Source organism: Seriola lalandi, unplaced genomic scaffold (assembly GCF_002814215.2).
Source record: "Seriola lalandi dorsalis isolate HSWRI2012SDOR001 ecotype SW California unplaced genomic scaffold, Sedor1 jcf7180002054630, whole genome shotgun sequence".
NCBI classification, from domain to species: Eukaryota; Metazoa; Chordata; class Actinopteri; order Carangiformes; family Carangidae; genus Seriola; species Seriola lalandi.
Window position 1 is genome coordinate 1,199,700 of NW_019525183.1, and position 23,319 is coordinate 1,223,018.

The 23,319-nt window shown below is 41.8% G+C and overlaps 3 protein-coding genes and 1 long non-coding RNA gene across 9 annotated transcripts in view; 3 read left to right on the top strand and 1 right to left on the bottom strand.

The window, feature by feature from the left end:
* LOC111665296 (histone deacetylase 4-like) overlaps positions 1-7,629 on the top strand; it is a 55,450-nt gene extending 47,821 nt beyond the window's left edge. For all 6 annotated transcript variants that reach the window (XM_023420246.2, XM_023420247.2, XM_023420245.2 and 3 more), the window contains 8 exons: positions 69-156; positions 285-404; positions 920-1,017; positions 1,403-1,521; positions 1,664-1,797; positions 2,408-2,492; positions 2,897-3,041; positions 4,254-7,629. In XM_023420246.2, the coding sequence (XP_023276014.2) occupies positions 69-156; positions 285-404; positions 920-1,017; positions 1,403-1,521; positions 1,664-1,797; positions 2,408-2,492; positions 2,897-3,041; positions 4,254-4,293 (829 nt within the window). In that variant the 3' untranslated portion in view covers positions 4,294-7,629. The remainder of the gene's footprint in view (positions 1-68; positions 157-284; positions 405-919; positions 1,018-1,402; positions 1,522-1,663; positions 1,798-2,407; positions 2,493-2,896; positions 3,042-4,253) is intronic.
* A 1,407-nt stretch (positions 7,630-9,036) lies between these two features.
* Positions 9,037-17,721, top strand: LOC111665346 (ribose-phosphate pyrophosphokinase 2). Its single transcript, XM_023420322.2, has 7 exons — positions 9,037-9,338; positions 12,827-13,010; positions 14,667-14,765; positions 15,136-15,260; positions 15,582-15,755; positions 15,842-16,001; positions 16,403-17,721. Exons 1-7 carry the CDS (start codon positions 9,217-9,219, stop codon positions 16,493-16,495), a joined length of 957 nt encoding a protein of 318 aa, XP_023276090.1. The 5' UTR covers positions 9,037-9,216; the 3' UTR covers positions 16,496-17,721.
* LOC147818335 (uncharacterized) lies at positions 11,692-12,438 on the bottom strand. Its single transcript, XR_015438068.1, has 2 exons — positions 12,291-12,438; positions 11,692-12,147 (listed from the first exon to the last, which is right to left on the bottom strand). It is a non-coding gene; the product is annotated as an uncharacterized LOC147818335 (long non-coding RNA).
* Positions 17,722-19,113: 1,392 nt separating the features above from the next.
* LOC111665347 (thymosin beta-12) lies at positions 19,114-21,796 on the top strand. The gene is made up of 3 exons (XM_023420324.2): positions 19,114-19,268; positions 20,552-20,664; positions 20,805-21,796. Exons 2-3 carry the CDS (start codon positions 20,565-20,567, stop codon positions 20,837-20,839), a joined length of 135 nt encoding a protein of 44 aa, XP_023276092.1. The 5' UTR covers positions 19,114-19,268; positions 20,552-20,564; the 3' UTR covers positions 20,840-21,796.
* The last annotated feature ends 1,523 nt before the right edge of the window (positions 21,797-23,319 follow it).

Genomic DNA, 23,319 nt, shown 5'->3' on the forward strand with positions numbered 1-23,319 from the left:
CTTTGGCACAGCTCAGTTTCATAACAAACAGGACGACTCAGCCTTCCCTCCTTCTGCTGCTGTTTCAGGGGTTTCTGCTACTTTAACTCTGTTGCCATCGCAGCCAAACTGCTGCAGCAGAGACTCAGCGTCAACAAGATCCTCATCGTGGACTGGGTCAGTCGCTTGAATCACCACATCTCTGTAGTGTGTGAGGAGCAGTGAGATTTTATTTGAATCTCATCTGCTTTTAAAAAGCATTGAAAGGCTCTTAATTATATCATGTGTGCACTATCAACCTTCAGGATGTTCACCATGGCAACGGCACCCAGCAAGCGTTTTACGATGACCCCAATGTCCTTTACCTGTCCATTCATCGCTACGATGACGGCAACTTCTTCCCTGGAAGCGGGGCACCTGACGAGGTGTGTGTGTGTGTGTGTGTGTGTGTGTGTGTGTGTGTGTTTGTGTGTGTGTGTGTGTGTGTTTATCACAGCAACTGTCATCAGACCTGAACAACACATTGTCTTAACATGTAGCATATTAAAATTTAAAAAAACTTGCATAACAATATTGGTGAAGTCGTGATGTTACATGCAATGACAATAGCTTTACAGCATGATCATTTTCATAAGATGAACCCGTTGATTAGTGTTAATTAATCTACTAATTGATGAGTCTATTAAATGTCAGAAAATAGTCTGAAATCCAAACCTATTTATTTTACACTGATTAAGATAAAGAGAAAACCAGATGGTCGCCACATTTCAGAAGCAAAAGCCAAATGCATTAAACAACAGTTCGTTTTCCACAGGTATTTGAAATGTATTGGAGTGGTATTGAAAAAACAAACCATCTATGTTTAGCTCAAGGCAAACTGAACAGCTAGCAACCAGTAGACATGTACATATGAATATCACAACTGTGTTTCTCTCTGCAGGTGGGCAGTGGTCCTGGAGTCGGGTTCAACGTCAATGTTGCCTTCACCGGAGGCCTTGACCCCCCCATGGGAGATGCAGAGTACCTGGCTGCCTTCAGGTACCAGATACACTCTGGCCAAATCACACACAGACGAGCCAGTTCTGCTTCAGTTGACAAGTCTGAGAGAGTTTTCCAGCTCTAGTCCTACTTACACTTCCAGTGATTTTATACATCACCTTGGTTGTTATGCCAACATCAGAGTCATTGTGTATATGTGGAAAAACAAGTTTTAAAGGGTTTTCAAAACTGAAAAAAGGTGTATGTATATGAATAATGATGAGAGGAAGTAGCCAAGATGAATCCCCCTCTTAGTGAAATCTTTTCTGGGTCATAAAATAGATAATAATCCCATTTTTATTCTGTTGGGAGTATCTTCTCCATTCACATTGAAATATTGGCCGTTACAGTGTATAATCTTTATTCTCCACCCTCCTGCTCTCAGGTCAGTGGTGATGCCCATAGCCAATGAGTTTGCTCCGGACATTGTGCTAGTCTCCTCAGGCTTCGATGCAGTGGAGGGACACCCCCCACCGCTGGGTGGCTACACGCTAACGTCCAAATGTGAGTGTGAGATTATCTGTGTCTTTCTTATCTCGTGCTCCAGCAGTTGACAAACTGCTAAAATGTAAATTAAATTCAACTGCTGTCACATTGCACAGACTCATTTACATACATTCACCACCTTCCTGTAACCTTTCTCCAGGTTTTGGATATCTGACCAGGCAGCTGATGACCCTCGCTGGAGGCCGGGTGGTCCTGGCTCTGGAGGGGGGTCACGACCTCACCGCCATCTGTGACGCCTCCGAGGCCTGCGTGGCCGCCCTGCTCGGCCAGGAGGTAAGAAGGTCACTTTGCCAACGCACAAGATCTGAATCCTAATTAATCCTCATTATGCTAAATCAAAGGGTTGAAGCTGGAAATGAAATGAACGGGACAAAGCAGAGCGTTGGATTCTGGGTGTTAGCCAGGCATCTCATGTGTTAAAATCAGGCCCACAAACCCACATGAAGTCATTTTAATAAGTAGATATTTCATTTATTTTAATCTCATGTTAATCTGCTGCGTTGGAAACGGAATGAAAATAAAAATACATTTTAGAAAAACTGCAAAAATATTATATCGTGGTGAGGACAAAGCTGCTCAGATCCCACTAATTCCATGCAAATGTATCATTACTCCAGCTGTGGTTCTCCTACTTCTTCCAGATGTGCGATGATATACAGAGACAGTGGTGGAATTAGTAGAGGAAGATTTTTTAAAATCACAAAGGAATCTTTTGTGACTCATTAGGCAAACAAATCAAGTCAGGCAACAAGCTGGCAGTGGAAAGAACCGATGTTACATGGTGCAGAATTTCCAGGTCGACTCCTTGTGGAACGTATCAGAAGTGCAGCCTGTTAACATGCTTGTGTTTACATTCTCTTGTGTGTGTTTTTGTTCTGTGCAGCTGGACCCGCTGCCAAAGGCCGTCCTCGAGCAGAGGCCCAACCCCAACGCTGTGCGCTCTCTGGAGAAAGTTTTAGAGACTCACAGTGAGTTCTGCCTCAGTAACATGACAATGATAAACACACACACACACACACACACACACACACACACACAATTGTCTATTTTTTACAGGTTACTGATATTTTGAGGCAATAGAGGCAATAGTCAGAAGTCACAAATTGTTAATATTAAAATAAATCATACAAAAACAAAGAGCAAATCTACTGTATGTTTATGGGAGATTTTTTTACTTGCTTCACTTTAAAATAGGAAATGGTTCTTTTTTTTGCTTTTTGTAAATAATTGAACACACCTTGGGCTAACCTCATTTATCTGAAGATTTTACCTTCAAGCACAGACATCTTTCACCCTGCTCCACTGTCTGGTTCAGTCATTCCCTCTGTTTCTTTTCTCTTTTCATCTTCTCACCACTGCTCCATCCTCTCAGGTAAGTACTGGCGCTCTGTGCACCGCTACTCGCCGCGGCTGGGGTTTTCCCTGCTGGAGGCCAAAAGAGGAGACTCGGAGGAGGCTGAGGCCGTCAGCGCCATGGCCTCTCTGTCTGTGGCCAACACCAACACCATGGATCAGAGGTAAAGGATGCAAGATCACCATAGCAGGGAGAGACAGAGAGAATGAGTAAAGTTGGAAAAACATTATTTATTAATACTGTAGGTATGGTTGAAGTCAAGTGTATGGCAGTCATTCATCCAGATTACTCAGTGGCGATTCTTGAGTCTGGTGGGGCAAAAAATGCCAAGGGACCCCATTAATCACCATTAACTCTAAGAGTTAAAAAAGAGTAAAAAAAAAAAAAAGATTATAAAGAACAAGAACAATAAAAACCAAATAAATAACTAAATAACTTCCATGTTGTCACATTGTAAATAACCCACATTATAAGCCCAGTGTTCATCAACAGATAAAGCCCCTTTAGGGAGGTTTCCCACTGACATGTCATTGCAAATCATCCATTGGTTGTTTAAGGGGGAGGGAGCCGCATTTTGACACTTTGCTGTGGAGTTAAGTTTGTCAGCCCTCAGGGGACCCTTAACAGCCTGGGGCCCAGAAGCGGGTGCCTGCCTTGCCTGTTCACAAACTGCGCCTCTGGGTTTACTATATATTTAGGAAGTAAACAGACGCATCACAACAAATCAAGCTCAAACAAAAAAGTAGCTAAGCTGAGGTTTTCACATTTAGTAACTGAGAAGATGAAAATAAAATGTTCACCCTGGAAACCTCAAAATTAAAAAATGTAATATAATTTATTCATGTTAACCAGTTAACCAAAAGGGCTTTTTTTCATCTGTGGATCATTATATTTTAAAAAGTTCTTGAAACCATTTCTAAGCATGCAGAACAATAAAAACAACAGAATATTAATTCCATAAAAAAAGCATACAGGTCAAAGCCAGCCACTAACACAGATGCCCATAGTACATGATCATTCAAATGAGGAAATGAGGAATGATTAAAGGATTCATGGGTGAATGACCTGTGAGTTCAGTCGAAGTGAAGCCAATTGCTTCTGTAATTTAGAGTTTTGTACCTACAGCTACATTAAGAGATGTCCCTCTCAAAAAGTGTGTGAGAGGTGAAGAAGAGAGAATATTTCTGAGTTAGTGTACATGGTCGACAAACAGAAATCGGGTTGTGAGTCCTAAGTCCATGAAGGTCAGGAGGTTATCTGCATGTAAAGTATAGCTGCAGTGCAAGATGCCAATTTACAGGTGGTTTGGTAGGAGGTGTTTTGGCAGGCCCGAGGTTTCCTATCTGTTCATATGTCTTGTTTATTTTCTCGCCAGGCCGGAAGAAGAGCCAATGGAGGAGGAGGAACCACTGTAACGGCGGGAAACGAGGGTGTCACACTGTTACTATTGACCTCTCCGGAGAACGCCTCTTTGAGCTGCGAAGAGTCACGACTGATCCCTTCATTTAGTCCCCCTAACCCCACTCACCACGTCAGTCACCTTGATTGGCGGCCCCTCAGCCAAAATGAGGGAGAGGGGGTGGGCTCAGCCTCAGAGTAGGGAGCCAATCAGGAGACAGAGGACTGAATTGGGAAAAAAAACATATTAAACATAACAGCGCTGCTTTGGCGGCACTCGCTCAGAGACACTCATTTTTTTCTGTCAGTCTTCGCACCCCCATGTTAGCGCACAGCGGCTAACTGAGTGACCAAGGCAGCGGGCGGGTGTATTTGCAGCGGGAGCGAGATCAGGTCTCACCTTAGAAAGGTGTGATAACACCTCTGCAGAAACATACGGTGCTTTACACAGCTGCCCTCTGACCACACACAGTATGGACACCAGGGACAGCAGACGTCCCGAGCTGTCGAACGCAGCTCTGGGATTTTCTTTTCTCTTTTCTCAACTATTTTTCCCGACAAAATAAGGGCATCGCGGCAACTGAGATAATATTTTACAAGATGCATTCACTGTGGACTTTGGTCGGCCGAAGTTTGAGTAGGCTCTTACAAAGATTTGATGGTGAGACTGTCACCTTGCTGGACCAGCCTGTCGTTGAGGGTTGACAAGTGAGAGGAGTGCCTTGGGAGGGTCCGCTGGATTTCAGGATTGTTCAGGAAAAGATTGCCTTAAGTTAAAAGATTTTTCTCGCTGAGGAAGCGGTGTGAGGGCGGGAGACGGAGAGTTTCAAGTCCTTTCGGGGACGAGAACGACAAAAATAAAGCAAACAATCTTTCAGCATGTTTACTTGGATCGTGATGAAGACAACATTTATGTCTCTCACAGCCTCTCTTGAAGAGTTACTTTACTTTTGGATGGATCTATTTTTCTGTAAAAAAAAAAGAAAAAAAAAGTAAACGCTTTGTAAAGGTAGTTGCCAGCTTCAGTAGAAAAAGGTGCAAACATGGAGACCTTCAAACAAGGAAATTAGATTGAACACTGTCAAAAAGGTTTAGCCTTTAATGTAGCTTCCCTTTAACCGAAATCATTGCTTTGTAAAACACATAAAGCATGCGTTTGAGCAGAGAGACCGGACATTTCTGCAAGATTTTTGAATGTTATCCAAAAGAGAAAGCCAAGCAAGAAAAGCCAAAGCATGAGTTTGCATATACAGTAGTACTTTCACTCCACTTAGCTGGCAAGTCGACAAACATTTCTCGTATTGGCCCTTTTCAGATAAGGCTCCCAGTACCCAGTTCAATGTTTACTAATTTAATCCTTCACAGATCAAGTGAGCATTTCTTTACCTGTGCTGATCGACCTCCCATGCTTTGCCGGTTGGCAACTACCTTGGTTACTGGTGTGAGCTAAACATTAGTCATGTATATTGAATTGAATATATTTTGAGAGGCAGTAATGGAGTATTGCCTGTTTGTATCTACATGTATGATTTCCACATCAAGTTGTCGATTTACAATATCAAAAATGTGTTTGGTAAGCGTGTCCACTTTTTATTTTTTATTGTACAAGATTATTTTTCTAACTTTTTTCATCCATAGATTTTGTTCTGTGTTTTTATCCGTTTTCTGGATAGTTATAGGGCTGCCATTCACATAATTAGTACTATTGTCACCTCTTGTTCAGAAACTTTCTTTCTTTCTTTCTTTCTTGTATTTATCAAAAATAAGGAGCAACACTTCCTTCCTTTCTTCCTTTCTTTCTACGGCTCTCTAAGCCCTTCTGCATTTTCATCACTTGTGTATTTATAACATGTACTGTTTATAGGAGATTTGTATATGGAAAATTTATAAATGTACTCTAACTAATGACAGCTATGATATTGTGAGCGAAAAGCAGTATGGTGTATGATATTACTCCATGAACTTAAAAAAAGCAGCATATTTAACTCGTCATCAACTGCACTGTTGCCCTTAACTGAACCGTGGTCATTATATGGCACTGCAATTGACTTTTTAACAACCTTCAGAGTAAGACATTTGATCACTTTGTTGCCTAATCGATACATTTTTCCTCTTGTGCATGGGCGATATGCACTTAACCTTTCGACTGTGACAACATCACACATCCCAAGGAAAAAAAAAAGAGGTTTAGAGGCCGTTTTATGTAGCTAAGTTTTCCTCGGCGGGAAAAGAAAAGACGGAGACACGGATGTCAAGAAAAGCGGAATTGTAACCAGTTTTGGATGGAAAACATTAACCGATAATTTTAACAATTTCTCTCTGAGCATGCGTTGCACTGTCACGTTCGACTGTCCATAACATCAGTTTCTTCCTCTTCCCTTTTCCTGCTTGAATCCAACCAACCTGACACTACTAGTAGAAATTACATTCAAATAATAACCCCAATTTGTCAACTGCTTTGTTAAACACCTGATTAAAGACGACTATCATGATTATTTTAAGTTGATATCATTTTATAAACTTGTAAAATTTGAGATTAAGTTGATATTTTTTCATGTTCTAACAAAACATTCCACTTGTTACTTGTTTAATTTGGCCTAACATTTTTTTTATTTAAGATGAATTTGAGGTTTTTTGTAGAAACTTTAATACTACTTTTTCTTTTTTGCTGTCTGCTCGCGCCAACTTTAACTCTTTGCATGGTTTGTGAGTCAGCATGCCTGCTTGTCTATGTAATAAAAATGTATTTGCACAATAGAAGAAGAACACTGGAGGACTTAAAAAGCAAAACCTCCCAAAGCAACTCCCCCAAGAGCACCAGGCGGGACGGTTTTCTTCCTCTCTGGTGTTCAAACAATTCAAAAGACTTTTGTCCAAATGACTCCACTGAGAAACATTTGATATTGTTCTTATTGAATATCGTTTCCAATAAGTGATTTTAACAAGATTCAGCACTTAACAACATGTATGGACTGTGTTTAAGAGAAATGTGCTCTGCCAAACCTCTGCTACATTCACACCTTAAAAAAGACTCTCCCAAAGAATGTTCCTCTTTCAAAAGGTTTTTTAAACGGGCACTATTAACGGTAGAGAAATGACGGATATCAGTTGAGAGAAGGTTTGGAAAAAAAGGGCATCGTCGTTTGATTGTCACACCCACCTCGGCCAGTTCTCTATATATATAACCACTGTGGCTCAAGAGCAATTCTTGGTTTACATGTAAATGGATTAAAAAGTTATTTTTTGTTTGTTGTTTGTCTCTATTGATGAAAAATGTTATCTTTCTTTGGGACCTACGCTTTGGACATTTCATCTCTGACATCATCTATAAAATATATTTCTGAAAAATATAAGCATCTGTGGTTGTATTGGGTTTTTTTTGCATGAAATTAATGTACATAAAAGCTGTTCAGGTTAAAAAAGGTCAAGATTGGGGAACTTTTGGTGCCATTTCAGGAATTTTCATATCAATAACGAGTCAGATTATTAGATGACAGAAGGCCTGAAGAAGCTTTTCTGTAGTGTCCCCGTTTGGCGTCTTTCTGCTTTTATCAACTCAGCGAAATGATTACTCAAAGTCCATGTTAGCACAGTCCAAGTGTAAATAATCAATAGCACTGGTTGTAGTGGAATTCCTGAAATGTATTTTAAAAAGACCAGACAGCTGGGAAACCATCCACATTTCTTATCGGCTATTTCCAGAATCTCTACCATTCTAATTCCTCAAGTTTGAGTAAATTAGCTGCTCAGCACATGACAGTAATGATGATATAAAGTATGTCACCAGAGTGAAGAAGGCAGGTCTTTGGTTTGAGGAGACATATGAGGAGCACAAAGTCTCAGCTGACTTCTCTCTGAGTGGGAAATCTAATTACGAGACCTGGTATCACAAGTGTGCACGCTGGATTGAAGGCAAAGTCCAAAGCAGCAGCTATCAGGCGACCTCCTTTGTTTTTCTGTATGAGTCGAGCTTATTTGATTGATTTCTCTGGCTGCAAGAGTACAGTGAAATTTTCTGTGATGAGTTTCAAAACTAAAGGCAAAAAATGACTTTTCATTATTGGATCAATGCTTGGTTTTTAAAATGTCACTAAATGGTAATAAATTCCCGTTATCATTTCCAAGAGCCCTGGTTGAAACTGTCTAGATATTCAGTTTATTATTACAGAGAACCAGCAGAAAAATATCTTAAAAGAAGATGGACACAGGCTTTTTTGATCAAAAAGTATTGATTACATGCAAGTACTGCTGGCTGAAGAGAATCATTAATAGTTCATAAAAGAATAATTACAAGCAAAGGATAAAATAAACAGAGGATGTAGGCATCAGATGTACAGGGTTACATAAATATAAAATATGAGAAAAAGTTTTATTGAATGCATTATTTAATTAATAGGCGGATTTAAAAAGGAAAATTAATATATGTCTGTTCCTCTTGTGATTAATAATAGTTAGATAAATAGAAATGAATAGGAATATTTAATAAACAATTACTTTGGAGGGTTTTCACAAGCTTACATCCTGGCAGCCTAACAAATGGGACATTTTATTTTGGTAAGTTGATCATATAGTATTAAAGGAAACGAATGCTTTAAAAAAAAAAATATATATAAATATAATAGAACATAGAGCATAATTTCAAATAGTCTTTAAAAAAAAAAATGTTGGAAATCGGCCTTTTTTGTTGTAAGTGTACATGTGTCAGTGGGACTACTACACTGTCCAATGAGGGGAGGGCACTTCCCTTTTACCATGCAAATACTGACCTGATATTTCCTCTCTGCCGACGGTCCCCAACTGCTGCACCAGTGCAATGCTCAGGCTGCAACATTAGCAACCTCATTTTCCATTTTTTGTAACCCTTAAGTGGGGATACCCGTCATATTCTTTTTTTCAGTCTTCTTTTCTTTTGTTGAGCAAACTGCACCAGGTTTTCGGACATGCCTAACATCGTGCTTTTTAGCGGGAGCTCTCACCACGACCTGTCTCAGAAAGTAGCTGATCGGCTGGGGCTGGAGCTCGGCAAAGTGATAACGAAGAAATTCAGCAACCAGGAGACATGGTCAGTAGACTTTTAATTTTGTATACGACGCATGAGATGCATGTTTTTGCCGGTGAAGCCCATGTTGCTTCTGCTTCGGTGGCCCCCATGTGGGTATGCTAGCTTGAAGCTAACAATAGTTAACTACACGTGACTAGCTAGCCACATGTAAACACACCAGACTAGCACACTTGTAGCTAGCTAACTTCGGTGTGTCCAATATCGGACAGCTTTTTCGTTGAGTTTTATATCAGAGAATCTGCTTAACTTTGAAGCCGTTAAAGTAAACCAGCCTGACAGAAACAGCGAAGTTGTAAAATGTAACGTTATATGTGGTTGCGTGTCATGCTAACGAAGCTAACGTTAAACTACGTCTGTTTCCTGTGTCAAGAGTGAATATGGAGGAGGGCAAAATTTGTACTTGTGTCTTCCCTAACCCCAAAGTCTTCCCGAAGCCTATTCTTATGGTCTTCACTATCTGGAACAACCCTATGTATGAAAACTGGATTGCTGATTCTCTATGATCCTGTTAAACTGTTCAACATGAGCAATGAAGTTTCTAATTTGGAAATTGGAACAGATTGTTACTGGCATACAGAATTTGACGTAACACCTTTTATGCTTGCACCTAGCTAGGTGGCTACTGTTAGCTGGGTACGTCCAGGAAAACCTGTGGATATTACATAATTCAAACAGAGATTGGCACAGCTGATTGAACACTGTAGTTTAAATGCATATATTATCCAATTTATGCGGAAAATAAGCACAGTAAACAAAGTTTTTAGGTTGTCCGATAATGGGTGCTGTCTAGCTTACTGTCATTAGACGTGGATTTACGTTAACTGGCTAACCACAGACGAGAACGTATCTCACTGCAATTACAAGCACCAAACAGGGTTGGACTGCACAATATAAACAACCACAGTTCTTGCAGTTCCCCAGGGGTATTAAATGTCAAGTACTGTCTCTAATATGACAATTTGCACGAGCCCTGTAGTAAAACTCGAGTAAAGTTTAGCTCTCATTACTGCCTGTTTTGCAAGGGAAGCTAGTTAACTGTCCATTGCTTAAATCACATGCACTTGATTTGTGCATATTTCCAGAGCAGCCAAGTTGACCAATCAGTGTCTGCAGGCTAGCAGCTAGCCTCATTTAACAATAGCAATTCAAAGGACTTTTATTACTTTGACTTTCTTTGTTGCTGATTTGAAGCCTCCTGCAGGATGACCTTTTGGTTTCACGCTGGCCTGTTTGCTGAACTCTGTTTGAATGTAATTGTGGCTGAGGATCTGGCCATTCAGCTTGCCAGCCATCTTATCTCATCAAGTGTATTTTATTCTGTCTGATCCAGTAATGGGAAAACCATGCTCTGCATTAATGTGCTTTGTGATGCAGTGAGCACAGCTTTAACATTGTCACAGTTGGATTTCATTCCCACTGGATTCACTCACTGATGCTCTCAATGTACTGTATTGCACTCTGGGTAAAAGCATCCTGCATCCACCAAACTGCGTAGGTTGTTTTGCAATCTTCCCATTGCATTCCAACACTGTTGTTTTCCTGGATTTAACAGGTGCCGTGGCATCTTTATCTCTTTATAAGACCCTCTCTGCTGGTGATGTTTCCACCCACAACTCTTAAAATCCAGTGAAAACTCTGATTATCACCGCCGAGGTTTCTCTCTCAGGAACTGCAGCTGTTTGGGCGACACAACGTGCAAAACAATTATTTTCTCATCCTCGCACACTAACAGGGAGGTGAGAAGAGTACACTGATAGCAGCTCTTCTCATAGCTCCAATACAGGCTTTGTCAGATGTCCTGCAGAGGTCACATGCTGAAGCAGAGTGGATTCCTGGGAATAAAATACTTTTTGTTTTGCGCAAGGAGGAATATCCAAATAAAGATTTTATTGACTGTGAGCTGCTTGATGTCAGGACATAATTCCTCCTAATGTATGTCACTGTGTTTTGCATGTATAGTTGCTTTTTGCGTCCCATTTTGTCACCTTGACTGCAGTTTAATTTTAGCACCTGTGGCAGGAAATGTTTTGTTTAAGGTGGCGGTGGCGGCCGTCTTTCCTTAATGCGTGTACATAAGGTCGGCTCACTGTTTCTGTCAAAACAGAAGTTTTAATCAGCTCCTGTATAGATGTGTTAAATGTATCAGGACATGTGCAAAGGAAGGAAATGCAGACCTGAGATTTGCACTGGAAGGAAATATTTGTTGTCATTAGCAGAATGTAAAGGTGTCATTCAGTCTGTGAATAAAATACAGCTACAATTAACTGTTATTTTCACGACCAATAAGTCTCCTGAACATTTTTTCAGTTGCAGATTAATTTCCTGTAGATGAATCAACATTTTAGCAGCTGGGTATTGCACCTGTATTTTTTATTTTTTTTGGGAACAGGCCAAGCTGTGTCCACAGCTCAGAGAAAGTTGGCATCGTTTAGCTTAGTAATCTTGTTGACTTGTTCTTTCATGAGATAGTTCCTGAAGTCAGTCTAAAGGTAGCCATTTTTTTGGACATATTTTATTCAGGCAGACTTCTTGTCAGCTGTTTGTGTTTAGAACTTAATTATTTAGAACTTGTTGGCTTCTTTTAATAAATGAGTAAAGATTTTTGTAAAAAAGCATGTTATATTGGAAAAAGTATAATTTTGCTATCTACTGAAGCGGCGGTGTTGTGTTGGCACCAGTATCCAAACATTTCAACTGCCAGCTGCGTCGCTGCTGTTGCAGATTGTTTTCGGTTATGGCTGTGGTCCCAGTGAAAACGAACTGTTTCCCCTCGAGTTCATCAGATGGTCTTTGGTTTTTCTGCGATGATCTGTTAGTAGTAATAATAATAATGCTGCATCAGTTTGCTATAATTACAGGAGGGTTCAGACTGATTTCTCAGTGCTGGCCCCTCCTTTCAAAAAAAAAAAAAAAAAAAAACTCACGTGACTGTCTGTGCGGACCGGCTCTCACCCTGAACAGCTGTACATGTTGGTTGATCACATGCCCGACGCTGGGATGGACCTGGTCGTCTCCCACAGAGGAATGTTTCACACACATGCTGCCTGGTCTGGGTTCAGTGTCTCCGGCAGGTTCACACTGTACACGAGTGAGAGTGTGTGAGCGTTTCCAAACATCCTCGGATCAGCGCAGGGACTCGGCCCATATCAGTTAAACATTCAAGGCTGATCTGTTATACTGAACCTTGATTATACAGGGTTTGAGTGAGACTGAGTGAATGAACACTCTCTGTTCATAGATGTGTTTTTGATGCTGATAATAAAGTGTATGACATTTAATTCTGGAAAGAATCGTTTCATGTCAGTACTTGTAAATGAGGAGTTGAGGATGTTGTCGTTGTTTTCCTGTGGATTCAAAATCCACATTTAAAACATTCATATCATCTTAACATTTCCAGTCTTGATTTATTTTTATTTTTTTAACCCTACAGCTGACACTGTCCCTGGAATAAAACGTGTTCTTCTTCCCCCACTTGTGTCTTTCGACAGTGTGGAAATCGGGGAAAGTGTCCGAGGTGAGGACGTGTACATCGTCCAGAGTGGCTGCGGCGAAATTAACGACAACCTGATGGAGCTGCTCATCATGATCAACGCCTGCAAGATCGCCTCCTCGTCCCGCGTCACCGCCGTCATCCCCTGCTTCCCCTACGCCCGGCAGGACAAGAAGGACAAGGTAGATTCACACACTTACACACAGATTATCAGTCCTAAATCTAGCTGTGCTATTTGCTGGATGTTTGCTAGTCTGATTAGCCGCATCCTTTTCTGATTTCTTTGACCTGAACTTCTAAGAAGTCGTAAATCTGACAAAACAGGTCACCGCAGCTTTACCTTTTTAATGAATGCTGAATGTTATTATTTCCCTCCAGCAGTGCAGGTTGACATGTTAACTTATTTCGCAGTCATGTATTAATGAGAAACTCCACATCAGCTTTACTGCGGCACTCCCGTGTGCAATTTGAGGCGTTTGCCGCGCTCGGAAAATCTGAAATGGACACATCAGACATTCCAGTGGGCTGAGAAACTGGTTCACGCGGCCTGCTTATCTTGTAAATCATTATCTCGCGTCGCCTCAGTTGTTAATGTAACTGCAGCAGGAAATCAGGTCCGCATGAAGCAAAAGGAAAGCTCTTGTTCACACACAAGGAGAAAGAGAGAGTTTTCCTGTGAATTATTATCAACTCTCCCCCCCCCTCCTCTCTTCCACTCTGCCTGTACATGCAGTTCAGTACGTTCCAAAGAAGTGTCTCTTTTTACTCACATGAGGGTGTAACGTATGACCCTCACACAAAGCTCTGTAAACACTTGGGCTTACGTCATCCACATGTTGACTTCAGGGTCAGATTTCACTTGGTAAAACGTGCCGCTTTACAGACTTCAAAGTTTAAATTTCACAAAACTGTTTTTTTTAATGGATGTGGGAAATCACAAGATGAAGAGATAAATTTTTTAAAAACTTATTTGTTGAAATAGTAAGAGCAGCGTTGCACATTTTACCCAGCAAAAAGTTGTTACAAATGGACAGTTCAACTAATTGTGAAATGTTATATAATGTCTTGATTATCTCTCCAACTCTTCAGACTCAGGTCTTCAGTTTATCCCGTATTCTTAAGCATCGAGTCGGCCTGAATTTCCAAACTCTGCCTTTTCTCTGAGCGCTCACGCAAACACAGCTCTCACATCATTTCCAGGTAGACGAGTGTTTTGTCAACAGGCCCCGAAGCGCCTGGCGTGACGCGTCCATCTACGCGGTTGTTGGCTTTTCTTTCTAGAGTGAACACATCGGCTAAACAGAACAAGCCCGGGGCGGCGGCAGGGCCTACATTTTTTAGAGTAACGCACCACAATGGAAAGGTCATAGGTGAAGTTTGGCCCAACAGCCTCGAGTCCTTGAAGTTCAGATGTAAAGCCAGGAGTCTAATTTGTGAGAGTTCAAATCAGCACTTGCAACTAATACCTCCAATCATTTGTTGTATCAGGAACCACTAGTTAATTGAAACCCAAATATTGGGCGACACAAGGACGATGTTTTTATAGTAGCTCCAGATTTATTTCAAAAATATTCAAAAGAAACTTCCTGCAGAGGAGAGCAGGCGGGCTGAAAACCACTTGATGTCAAATGCAGACCAATCGAGAGACCATGAGCGACTTTGAGTGAGAGTTATTATTTGAAAGGCATTGCGGATTCTCAGGAAATGATTTTAACAACAATGAATTCCCGGCATTGCATAAAAAAAAAAATCGAAAAAAACCCCCAGGTGAACAGTATTTTTGATATTTTCTTCTTACTCACTTACCTCAAGCGACTGTGTCTTGATGCTTGTCCCAGAGTCGAGCACCCATATCAGCCAAGCTGGTGGCAAACATGTTGTCTGTGGCTGGCGCCGACCACATCATCACCATGGACCTCCACGCCTCACAGATCCAGGTCAGTACACAGTGTTACACCAAATTACACAACTCTGTGTGAATGGGTAAAGAGGATCTCGGCATGTGGTTACAGCCACTAGTAGTGTTATTGAGCGGCGTTTTTATGTGTGGGTCCCCGTTTTGTTTATTGTCTTACTTGTGCACAAGGACATGATGCAAAGAAGAGAAATAGGAGGTCGAGCATTGAATCACAGATAGTTTAGGTGTGTGTGTGGTGTAGAGGACAGAGGAAAATAACTCTAAAAGTGGTTTTAGTTCCGAGTTGCTGTTTACATTGCAGCTGTGCGGTGCGACATTGAAGATGACTGAATCCAGTGTGCCTGTTTTCTGGGCTGTCTTTTGTTTCAACTTTCTTGTTTTTCTTTAAGGGTTTTTTCGACATCGCTGTAGACAACCTGTACGCAGAGCCTGCTGTTCTGCAGTGGATCAGAGAAAACATTCCTGAGTGGAAAAACTGTATCATCGTGTCTCCAGACGCCGGCGGAGCAAAACGGTAAGATCGCTGATACCCAACGGCGTTTCACACGCATCAAAGATATAACGGGTTAAACAGCACTACATTCTTATTGCAGGGTAGATTGCTGTCTTGCATATTGTAATCTGAATGAGTTGTAGACAGTTTGTGTGCATTACGACTCCTGTTTAAAGCCTCTTAATTCAATTCTGAGACGTGCAGAAGTTTGTTTTGATCAGCTCAGTTTGCTCCAGTTCTCTGCACTCGCTGAAGATGACAATGATTAATCAACTGGTTTGATTGAGAAATAAAGGTTCGGTCTCACTCGCCCTCATTGCCTCCTTCCTGTCGTCTTTCCAGCGTGACGTCCATCGCCGACCGTCTGAATGTGGAATTCGCCCTCATCCACAAAGAGAGGAAGAAGGCCAACGAAGTGGACCGCATGGTGCTGGTGGGCGACGTCAAGGACCGCGTGGCCATCCTGGTGGACGACATGGCCGACACCTGCGGCACCATCTGCCACGCCGCCGACAAGTCGGTATCATTTAAGTGCTTTTATTTCTGCGTAGTAGTGGAAGAAATTCATCTCAAATCACCTGAAATGTGTTTTTAACTTTCAGGCTCATCGATGCGGGAGCGATAAAGGTCTACGCCATCCTCACACACGGTATTTTCTCCGGTCCGGCCATCTCTCGCATCAACAACGCCCCGTTCGAGGCCGTGGTGGTGACCAACACCATCCCACAGGAAGAGAAGATGAAGGCGTGCCCGAAAATACAGGTAAACACGCATAATTACTTTCTGGCCTAGAATATATGAAATGCTTTTCTTTCCTTTTATAAGGCCGTACCAAGACTTGAGCAGCGGGAGGTATTTATTTTGGTCTGACATTAATATCTGAAACACATTATCTACTGTGTTGTTCAGATGTTTATCTGGTAGAAAATGCCGCTGTTCCTCTTTCATAGAAGTGGCAGCAAATCTGTTTATTTATACATCTTATACTTCTGTACAGCACATGACACCCTCCTTCCTTTGTCTCTGTTCAGTTCAAGAATAACTTCCTCAAAATATTTGTAAGAGGGGTCTCTTTTCCAGGAGACATGTGACAGTGGACAGAAATCACATTATGGAGAAACTTTTTCTTTTCCCCCACATGACGCCTTCATTGTCTCCTCCAGGTCATTGACATCTCCATGATCCTTGCGGAGGCGATCAGAAGAACCCACAACGGCGAGTCAGTGTCTTACCTCTTCAGCCACGTACCCTTGTAAAAAAACAAGAGAGGGTGACGGCCCCTGGCCCTCTCTGCTCCCCCCCCCCCCCCCCTTACTCCCCGAGCCCTCTCCCCGGTCAGGCCGCTCAGCCGGCACTTTTGGCCACATATCCTCCAGAAAAGGCTCAAAAAATGCCTGATGATTTCTGGCCAACCACATGTGGCTGTATAACGGTCACACCCCCCCCACAAACACATACACACACACACACAAACACATTTTCTTTGACATTTTCACCCAGGAGACAGCGAAATATCACTTGCTTCTCTGAAGACCAAGTTTGTATTTATGACTACTTTCTTTTTCTCTCTCTGTTTATTTTTTCTCTTGTTTCGATTTCAGTCTCTAGCAGACGCCAGGCCTTCACCTTAACAAAAGGGTCCATTATGTAACATTATGTATTATTTGAACCTCACTTTAATAGAGGCATTCCACCCTGTCATGTGATTTTCAAATATTTTGGCCCTTTCTGCTTTGCAAAGTAATAAAAGTAGTGAAAAATGTGAAAATGTGCACCTCCCTCCCCCCAAGTGTTTGCTTTAACAGCTGCTAAAAGTATTAAATATAGTTATAGCCTAACCCTTAACTAGCTAAAGCTCTATGGACTTTGATTGTAATAATAGTTTATGCTTAACGCTATCATAATGTCCATAACAGGACTTGCACCTCAAGTCAAATTGTATTGATGTGACCACAGACAAAAGTAAAAGAGTACAATTAGAGGATGAACACACTTGATTCACTCAGTTTTAGATCTGTCTTTTTTTTTCTTTTTTTTTTAGTGAGGTGTACCAAATGTGCTGTCGCATCTTCTACTGTCACCCAGTGGTGGCACATCTGTATAACATCCTTTCTCTTCAATACCTTTAATTCTGCTTAAAATATACAAAGTTGAACCACAACTTTTCGGTCTTGTCTGTCGTCGATGCGAGGTGTTTTTGGGTGCTTTGCCCATTTTCCAAAAGGTCATGATAAATAATTGAGCCCCAAAGCTTGGTTATAGTATTAAGAGTTCAACCATGATTTGTCAGAATAGTGTAATTGTCACAGCTGTAGTGGGTGATGAGGCAGGTTTCACTGTTTGCCTGTAGGTGGACAAAAAGTTGGTGAAAAGGCGTGATTTGATTTTTTTTTTTTTTTTTTTTTTTTTTTTTTTTTTTTTATATATGTAACACTTCAAGCTGTTTCTTTGACAATAAAGCTTTGACAATGGCTTACAAACACACTGCCTGCTTGTCTTTGTGTATTTAAAGGGACATTACAGCAATTTAGTATTAGATGTCTTAATTAAAATGTGAGATTGAAGCAGTGGAGGGTGACATATGCTTATTTTTAGTCCTTTGTAGCTCAAAAAAGGCTGTATCCTACACCTCCCATAATGCAACTCAATAGCCTCTGTGCACATGCGTGAGCCCAGGCTGAGATATCGCAGATGGCATCATTATGACATCATCAGCCCCTGATTTAACTCGCATTAATGAATCTGATCTCAATGACTCACGATAAAAACAAAACAAAATAGATGTGGTTGAAAGTTCAGGGAAAATTCCAGTAAGTGAACCTTTAACGCAAATAATTATATAATATATTATATTTCATAACATTAATAAATTCTTTGAGATGTTGAAATGTGTTTTGCTAAATAGTTTGATGAATTGCAGTGATGGGAAAATTTACTAAATGTTCATATTCAAGTGCTGTATTTAAATCATTGTCAGGTACTTGTATTTGAATATTTCCATATTGTGCCGCTACATTCAAAATTGCATATTATTTCTTTATTTATCCAACAGCTGGAGTTGCTGGTTACTTTGTAAGGTTTACATTAAAAATGTAGAAAGATTGTGACTCTTTAGGAATAAAAAGGAGCATCTCTTTGGGCCCCTTGTTTCATCCTCATGTGTCTGAGTTGTTTGCAGCTTTACCATGAGACCCTTCCCTTCTAAACCTTCACAGATGATTTAACAGAGACTCAGAGATAAAAAATAAAATAAAATAAAATCCAATATGTCACAAACAAAAGATAAAAGTCTGAAAAATAAATACAAATTTGTCAGAAGTTCAGATTTCTCTTGCGTCCCATTGGATGAGTCAGACCCATCCAACTGTACAGAGAGCGTTTGAGACTACCTCCATCTCCACCTTCAATCGCACCTCATCTATTATTAGAAAACAATAGAAACACTGACTGGCCTTGCATCTGCTGGAAAAATGAGAGGAGTGGTGCATTCAGGGATCATGAATGTGAAACTGCCACCAGGAGGCGCCCTCTCTGCATGAATGTGCAGCCACAGACAGATGAAAGCAACGAGAAAGGACACGTTTTGAGCAATTTAAGTCACAAGATAAGTTATTTTCAACAGAATGCAGGGAAATCTAATGATACATTTGAAGTAAAGCAGCTGTGTTGACGCTAAACAGAAGTGTAGAGCCTGCTGATGTGTAATAGAGATCAAATAAGAGATGGAGTGGAGCTTTCAGTGCCACGTGGCTTACAGTAAAACGCACAATAAATCCTTATATTTCCATTTCTCTCCTCTGGGAAATGATAACATGAAAGCTTGAAGCCCTCAGTCTTTGCTCTCAGAGGCATGAGGGTGGAGGTTCCGTGCCTCTCCAGCAGGGGGACACAGGAGGATGGAGGAGAGCCGGTGATGTCAGAGTCATTAGCATATTTCTGACTATATCAGATGCTTGCGCAAAGACGCGCCACTACTGCTGCAACGCACTGACCAGAGACCTTCCAGACATCCCGTCAGCCAACGCTCCGGTAAGACCTGTTCACCAGCTCATTTCACTTCTTTGTGCTTCACTGGCTGCAGCTTTTAAAAGAGTGAAACTGTCACATCAGTCTGAGAAATGTGGTCAGGGCGTTTTTTTTGCCAAATAGAAAACCAAAGACAAAACATGAAATAATGTGGTTTTTCAGTGGATGCAGCTTGGCTTTTTTTTTTTTGTGTGTGTGTCCTAAAAGCTTAAGAGTGTGATGTGACATCAGAGGCAGACGTGAGGTTCGTCTTTGTCTCAAACGCAACACATTCATGCACATCAGCCTGTTTCCTTTGTTGCCGTTTGTGCTCGAGCTGCGTGCGTCTGGTCCCATTATTTAAGACGATGCCTTCACGTGTCCATTGCGCTTTTAATAGCTCATGAGCACATGTTTTTTTTTTTTTTTGCTTGTTTTGTTTTGTTTTTTTGGAGTGTGAATTGAAATTTGCGGAGTTGAACTTGGGGATTTTTTTACGACCAAGATGAGTGAGCAAAATGCCAAATCTGGGCGGTGGTTCCTACAGATTGCGCCCCAAGGGGAGAAGTACGTGACAAGTGAATGCGGATGTTGCACAGCGTCCATGTGGAAAGCCCCTGAGTGGACACTCATTATCCCTCCTTTACCTCCAGAATATGACCATTTTTTCACCATATAGTGTTATTGTTTTAAAAGATAATTTGCAAATGAGCAGCAGTCTGTTTTTTTATTTTTTATTTTTCTTGCTCTGCCCAGCATGGGAACTTCTATTGTTATGTAAATGTCGGATTTGAACGCCTTGAACTGGCCTCATTGTCTGGAGCAGCCTGTCCCCTCTGTGTGCAGCATCCCCGGGATTGCGCGTTGGATAACGGGCTGGATGTTCAGTCAAATCACGCCGTGCAAGAGCCGCAGGGCGAACAAAAGAAGGCAGACACATCCGCGCACATTAGATGGAAAAGTAGTCTGCGGTTGCGCATGTAGTTAAACTGGACAAATGATTTCTGGCCACAGATTTTAGGCAACGCCCTTCGGCTGATCCACAGTCAGTGTAGACCACATGCTCTGGTGGGATTTTTTTTTATTTTTTTTAACCTTTTTTAAAAACCTCTAACATTTTTAAAAGAATACATATTATACATTATATATATATATATATATATTTTAAGGAATCTTTTTCATCAGCTGTTTCTGTGTGGAGATTACAGCTGGCCAGCACCTGTAGTTTGCACATTAATAGTGGTGTGGTGCAGTGACCAGAGGACTGCAGGTCTCTGACACTGTCTGCTTCCTTCCTCATCTTCCAGACTCTCTGCAACCATGAGTGACAAGCCTGATATCTCAGAGGTGACCAGCTTCGACAAGACCAAGCTGAAGAAGACAGAGACGCAGGAGAAGAATCCCCTGCCTTCAAAAGAAAGTAAGTGTGTGTGTGATGCATTACATCACATTTCTTAACTGTTTCTGTGCCGTTAACCAACACTTCTACAGAAAATGCAGCTTTACTGTGTAATTTTATCTCACATCTTTTCTCTCCTCTCTTCTCTTCTCCCCCTGCAGCCATTGAACAGGAGAAGGCAGCGGCGACGTCGTGAAGCCCCTCCCTCCCGTCATGCACTGTACACCCCCCCCTCCTCCCGCATTGCCTTGTTTTCAGTCACTTCTTTTAGCTGTATAACTTTGTAACCGAAATTATGAAACGACAAACATAACCAAGCTGCACAGCCTGTGGACGGATGACGCCTTTCGTCAGGGCAACCGGGCGGCCCCCGTCCCCCGTCCCCTCCCTTCCATCAGCAAACACCACCTTCACCACCTTCACGCTTGTCTTTCTGTCGGGAGATGAGGAAGATTTGCCTAGAGACGGAAGCAGGGGAGGAGGAGCAGGGGACTGCAGAAGACAGTCCTCAAGGTGCACGCCTCTTCTTTAACACCTTCACCACCAAAATCGACGTGCAACGGAGAGGCCCGAGGGACGGGGCGTGGCCTCTGTCCCAGGAAGCTCATCATCGTCTCCCCAAAACCACCAACACCCAACTTCCTGTGTGGCTGCTTTTGCGCCAAAGCTGAGGCGTCAAGCTTATTATTTTTCGTTTTTATTGTTTTTTCGTCTTCTAATTTTCGGAAAATGCACAACTTTGTTTGTACGCTGGCCAAAATGTAAATGCCCCAAAAATTGATACTGTTGTCTGTCACAATGTTTTTTTCTTTTGTATGTACACGAGGATTAAAAAAAAAGTGTAACGGATTCCACCTTGATCTGGGAGATACTCAAATGGACCTTTATTTACGGTTTAATTGTAACATACTTTGGCTTTTTGTCAGAGTTATTCGGGATAGCTTTTGTGTTGCAATCTGTCTCTGAATTGTCTCAAATGAGGAAAAACAAAAAAAAATACTGGCAATTGATTCCATGTGTTTGCTTTCAACCGTAGATCAAAATTCTTTGGAGTTTTGTAAAGTCCCAGCAGTCATATTACTCTGCCACAAACCATTACCAGAAATGGAAAACCGTGAAATGTTGTAATAAAAAAGAATTTGTTACTAAAGAAGTGTTCTGCCTCGAGACATTTATCCACGCTTCGGCTTCTCACTGAACCAACGCTGATGCGCTATTATCACAATCTGCACTTTAAAGGTGCAGTTAGCCTCATTTTAAACGCCTGTGTAATATTGTTGCAGCTTACACTCGCACTGCTCGTCTTAGTCTAACCCACTTTTCACACTATCTGACACAGATGCCAAACAATCCTTTAGCATTACTTAAGGGATGAGGCTGTGTTCGACTGAAAGGCTTAAACGTGACCACAGTGAGTCGTGCAGGGATTTACCAGCACAGGAGATAAATTGTGTGTGTGTGCGTGTGTGCGGAGGGGAATGGAAATGAAAGTTGTTAAACCACCTGTCATGGAGGTCTTTTCTTGAAGCTGTCAGCACAAAGTTCACTTTTAAAGCCAGTGATTATTGCAGAGAAGCTCAAACCACGGAGCAAAATTAGCCTGCAATCCAGGAAGTAGACAGTGCCTAATTTAGAAACTTCAGGCTTTTATGAGCTAAACTGAAGAAGGCGGAAGGACTCTTGTAGTACAATATAAATGCATGATAGAGCATATTTCTTTATTGTACCTTCTACTTTAAAGGACTTGTAGTACAAAAGCAACAGAGGAACAAAGGTCAGTAACATTGCACATGTCTCACCAGCTGATTTGATGCATAGGTGAGCAGTGGCTTATGGGACGGCGTGCCATGACCCAGAATCGGGCGTAGCCTCAGTGGGAGATTTACTCAGGCCTTCGTCCTGAACTGCCTTTGTCCTAAATTAGCCACTGCCTCCAAAGCCTTAATGTCATTAGCATGATGAGGCTGACATTTCCTGTAAATGGCTACCTGCATGTAATTGTACTGTCATTTCATTCAAGTCAAACGTGACGGGGCTTTTAAGGAGGAAATCCCTCATTGGTTTAGTCAGCATGGGTGCAGAGATGATCCATTTTGAATGCTAAAGCTAACAGCTAGGAGTCTGAGCATGTGAGACATGACTCGACATTTCAGACGCATGTTTGTGACAGATGTTTTTTCCTGTGATTCTACGTTCATGCATGAAACGTATCTTCAAATTGGAGACCTGATTAAGAGAGTTTCTACCTGGGTCGCCGGTGTGATTGATCTCAGGCCACGTAATAATCTGCAAATCTTAACATGTTAGTGTAAGTGGATTGGTGTTAAGTCAGTTGCTCTTAATAAGGCATTAATCTGCATGGAGGAGGAGGGGTAGATGGAAGATGTGGAAGTTAGTAGGCTGGTGCAGGGCGACAAGGCCAAAACCTTGCAGGTCCTCCCTCAGATGGGATTAACACCTCCCGTCTCCCATTTCTCCCCCACCCTCCACCCCTCCCGCCCCTCCTCTGCCATGCTGCATGGCTCCACGCAGGGCCTGCAGCAGAGCCCCTTCGAGAAAGTGGCAGAGGATTTAAGGTGGAGCAGCAGATGGGGTGGAGCCGCTGTGCATGGGGGGAGGATTTTTTTTTTTTTTTTTTTTGTCAGATGTGTCAGCACCAAGCTTGTTGGGATCCTA

Bases quoted from the DNA above. Each gene is read 5' to 3' on its own strand.
- LOC111665347 (XM_023420324.2), top strand. From the start codon at position 20,565: ATGAGTGACAAGCCTGATATCTCAGAGGTGACCAGCTTCGACAAGACC. The intron at 20,665-20,804 runs GTAAGTGTGTGT...CTCCCCCTGCAG, and splicing joins TCCCCTGCCTTCAAAAGAAA to CCATTGAACAGGAGAAGGCA.
- LOC111665346 (XM_023420322.2), top strand. From the start codon at position 9,217: ATGCCTAACATCGTGCTTTTTAGCGGGAGCTCTCACCACGACCTGTCT. The intron at 14,766-15,135 runs GTCAGTACACAG...TTTTTCTTTAAG, and splicing joins TCCACGCCTCACAGATCCAG to GGTTTTTTCGACATCGCTGT. The intron at 15,756-15,841 runs GTCGGTATCATT...TTTAACTTTCAG, and splicing joins ATCTGCCACGCCGCCGACAA to GCTCATCGATGCGGGAGCGA.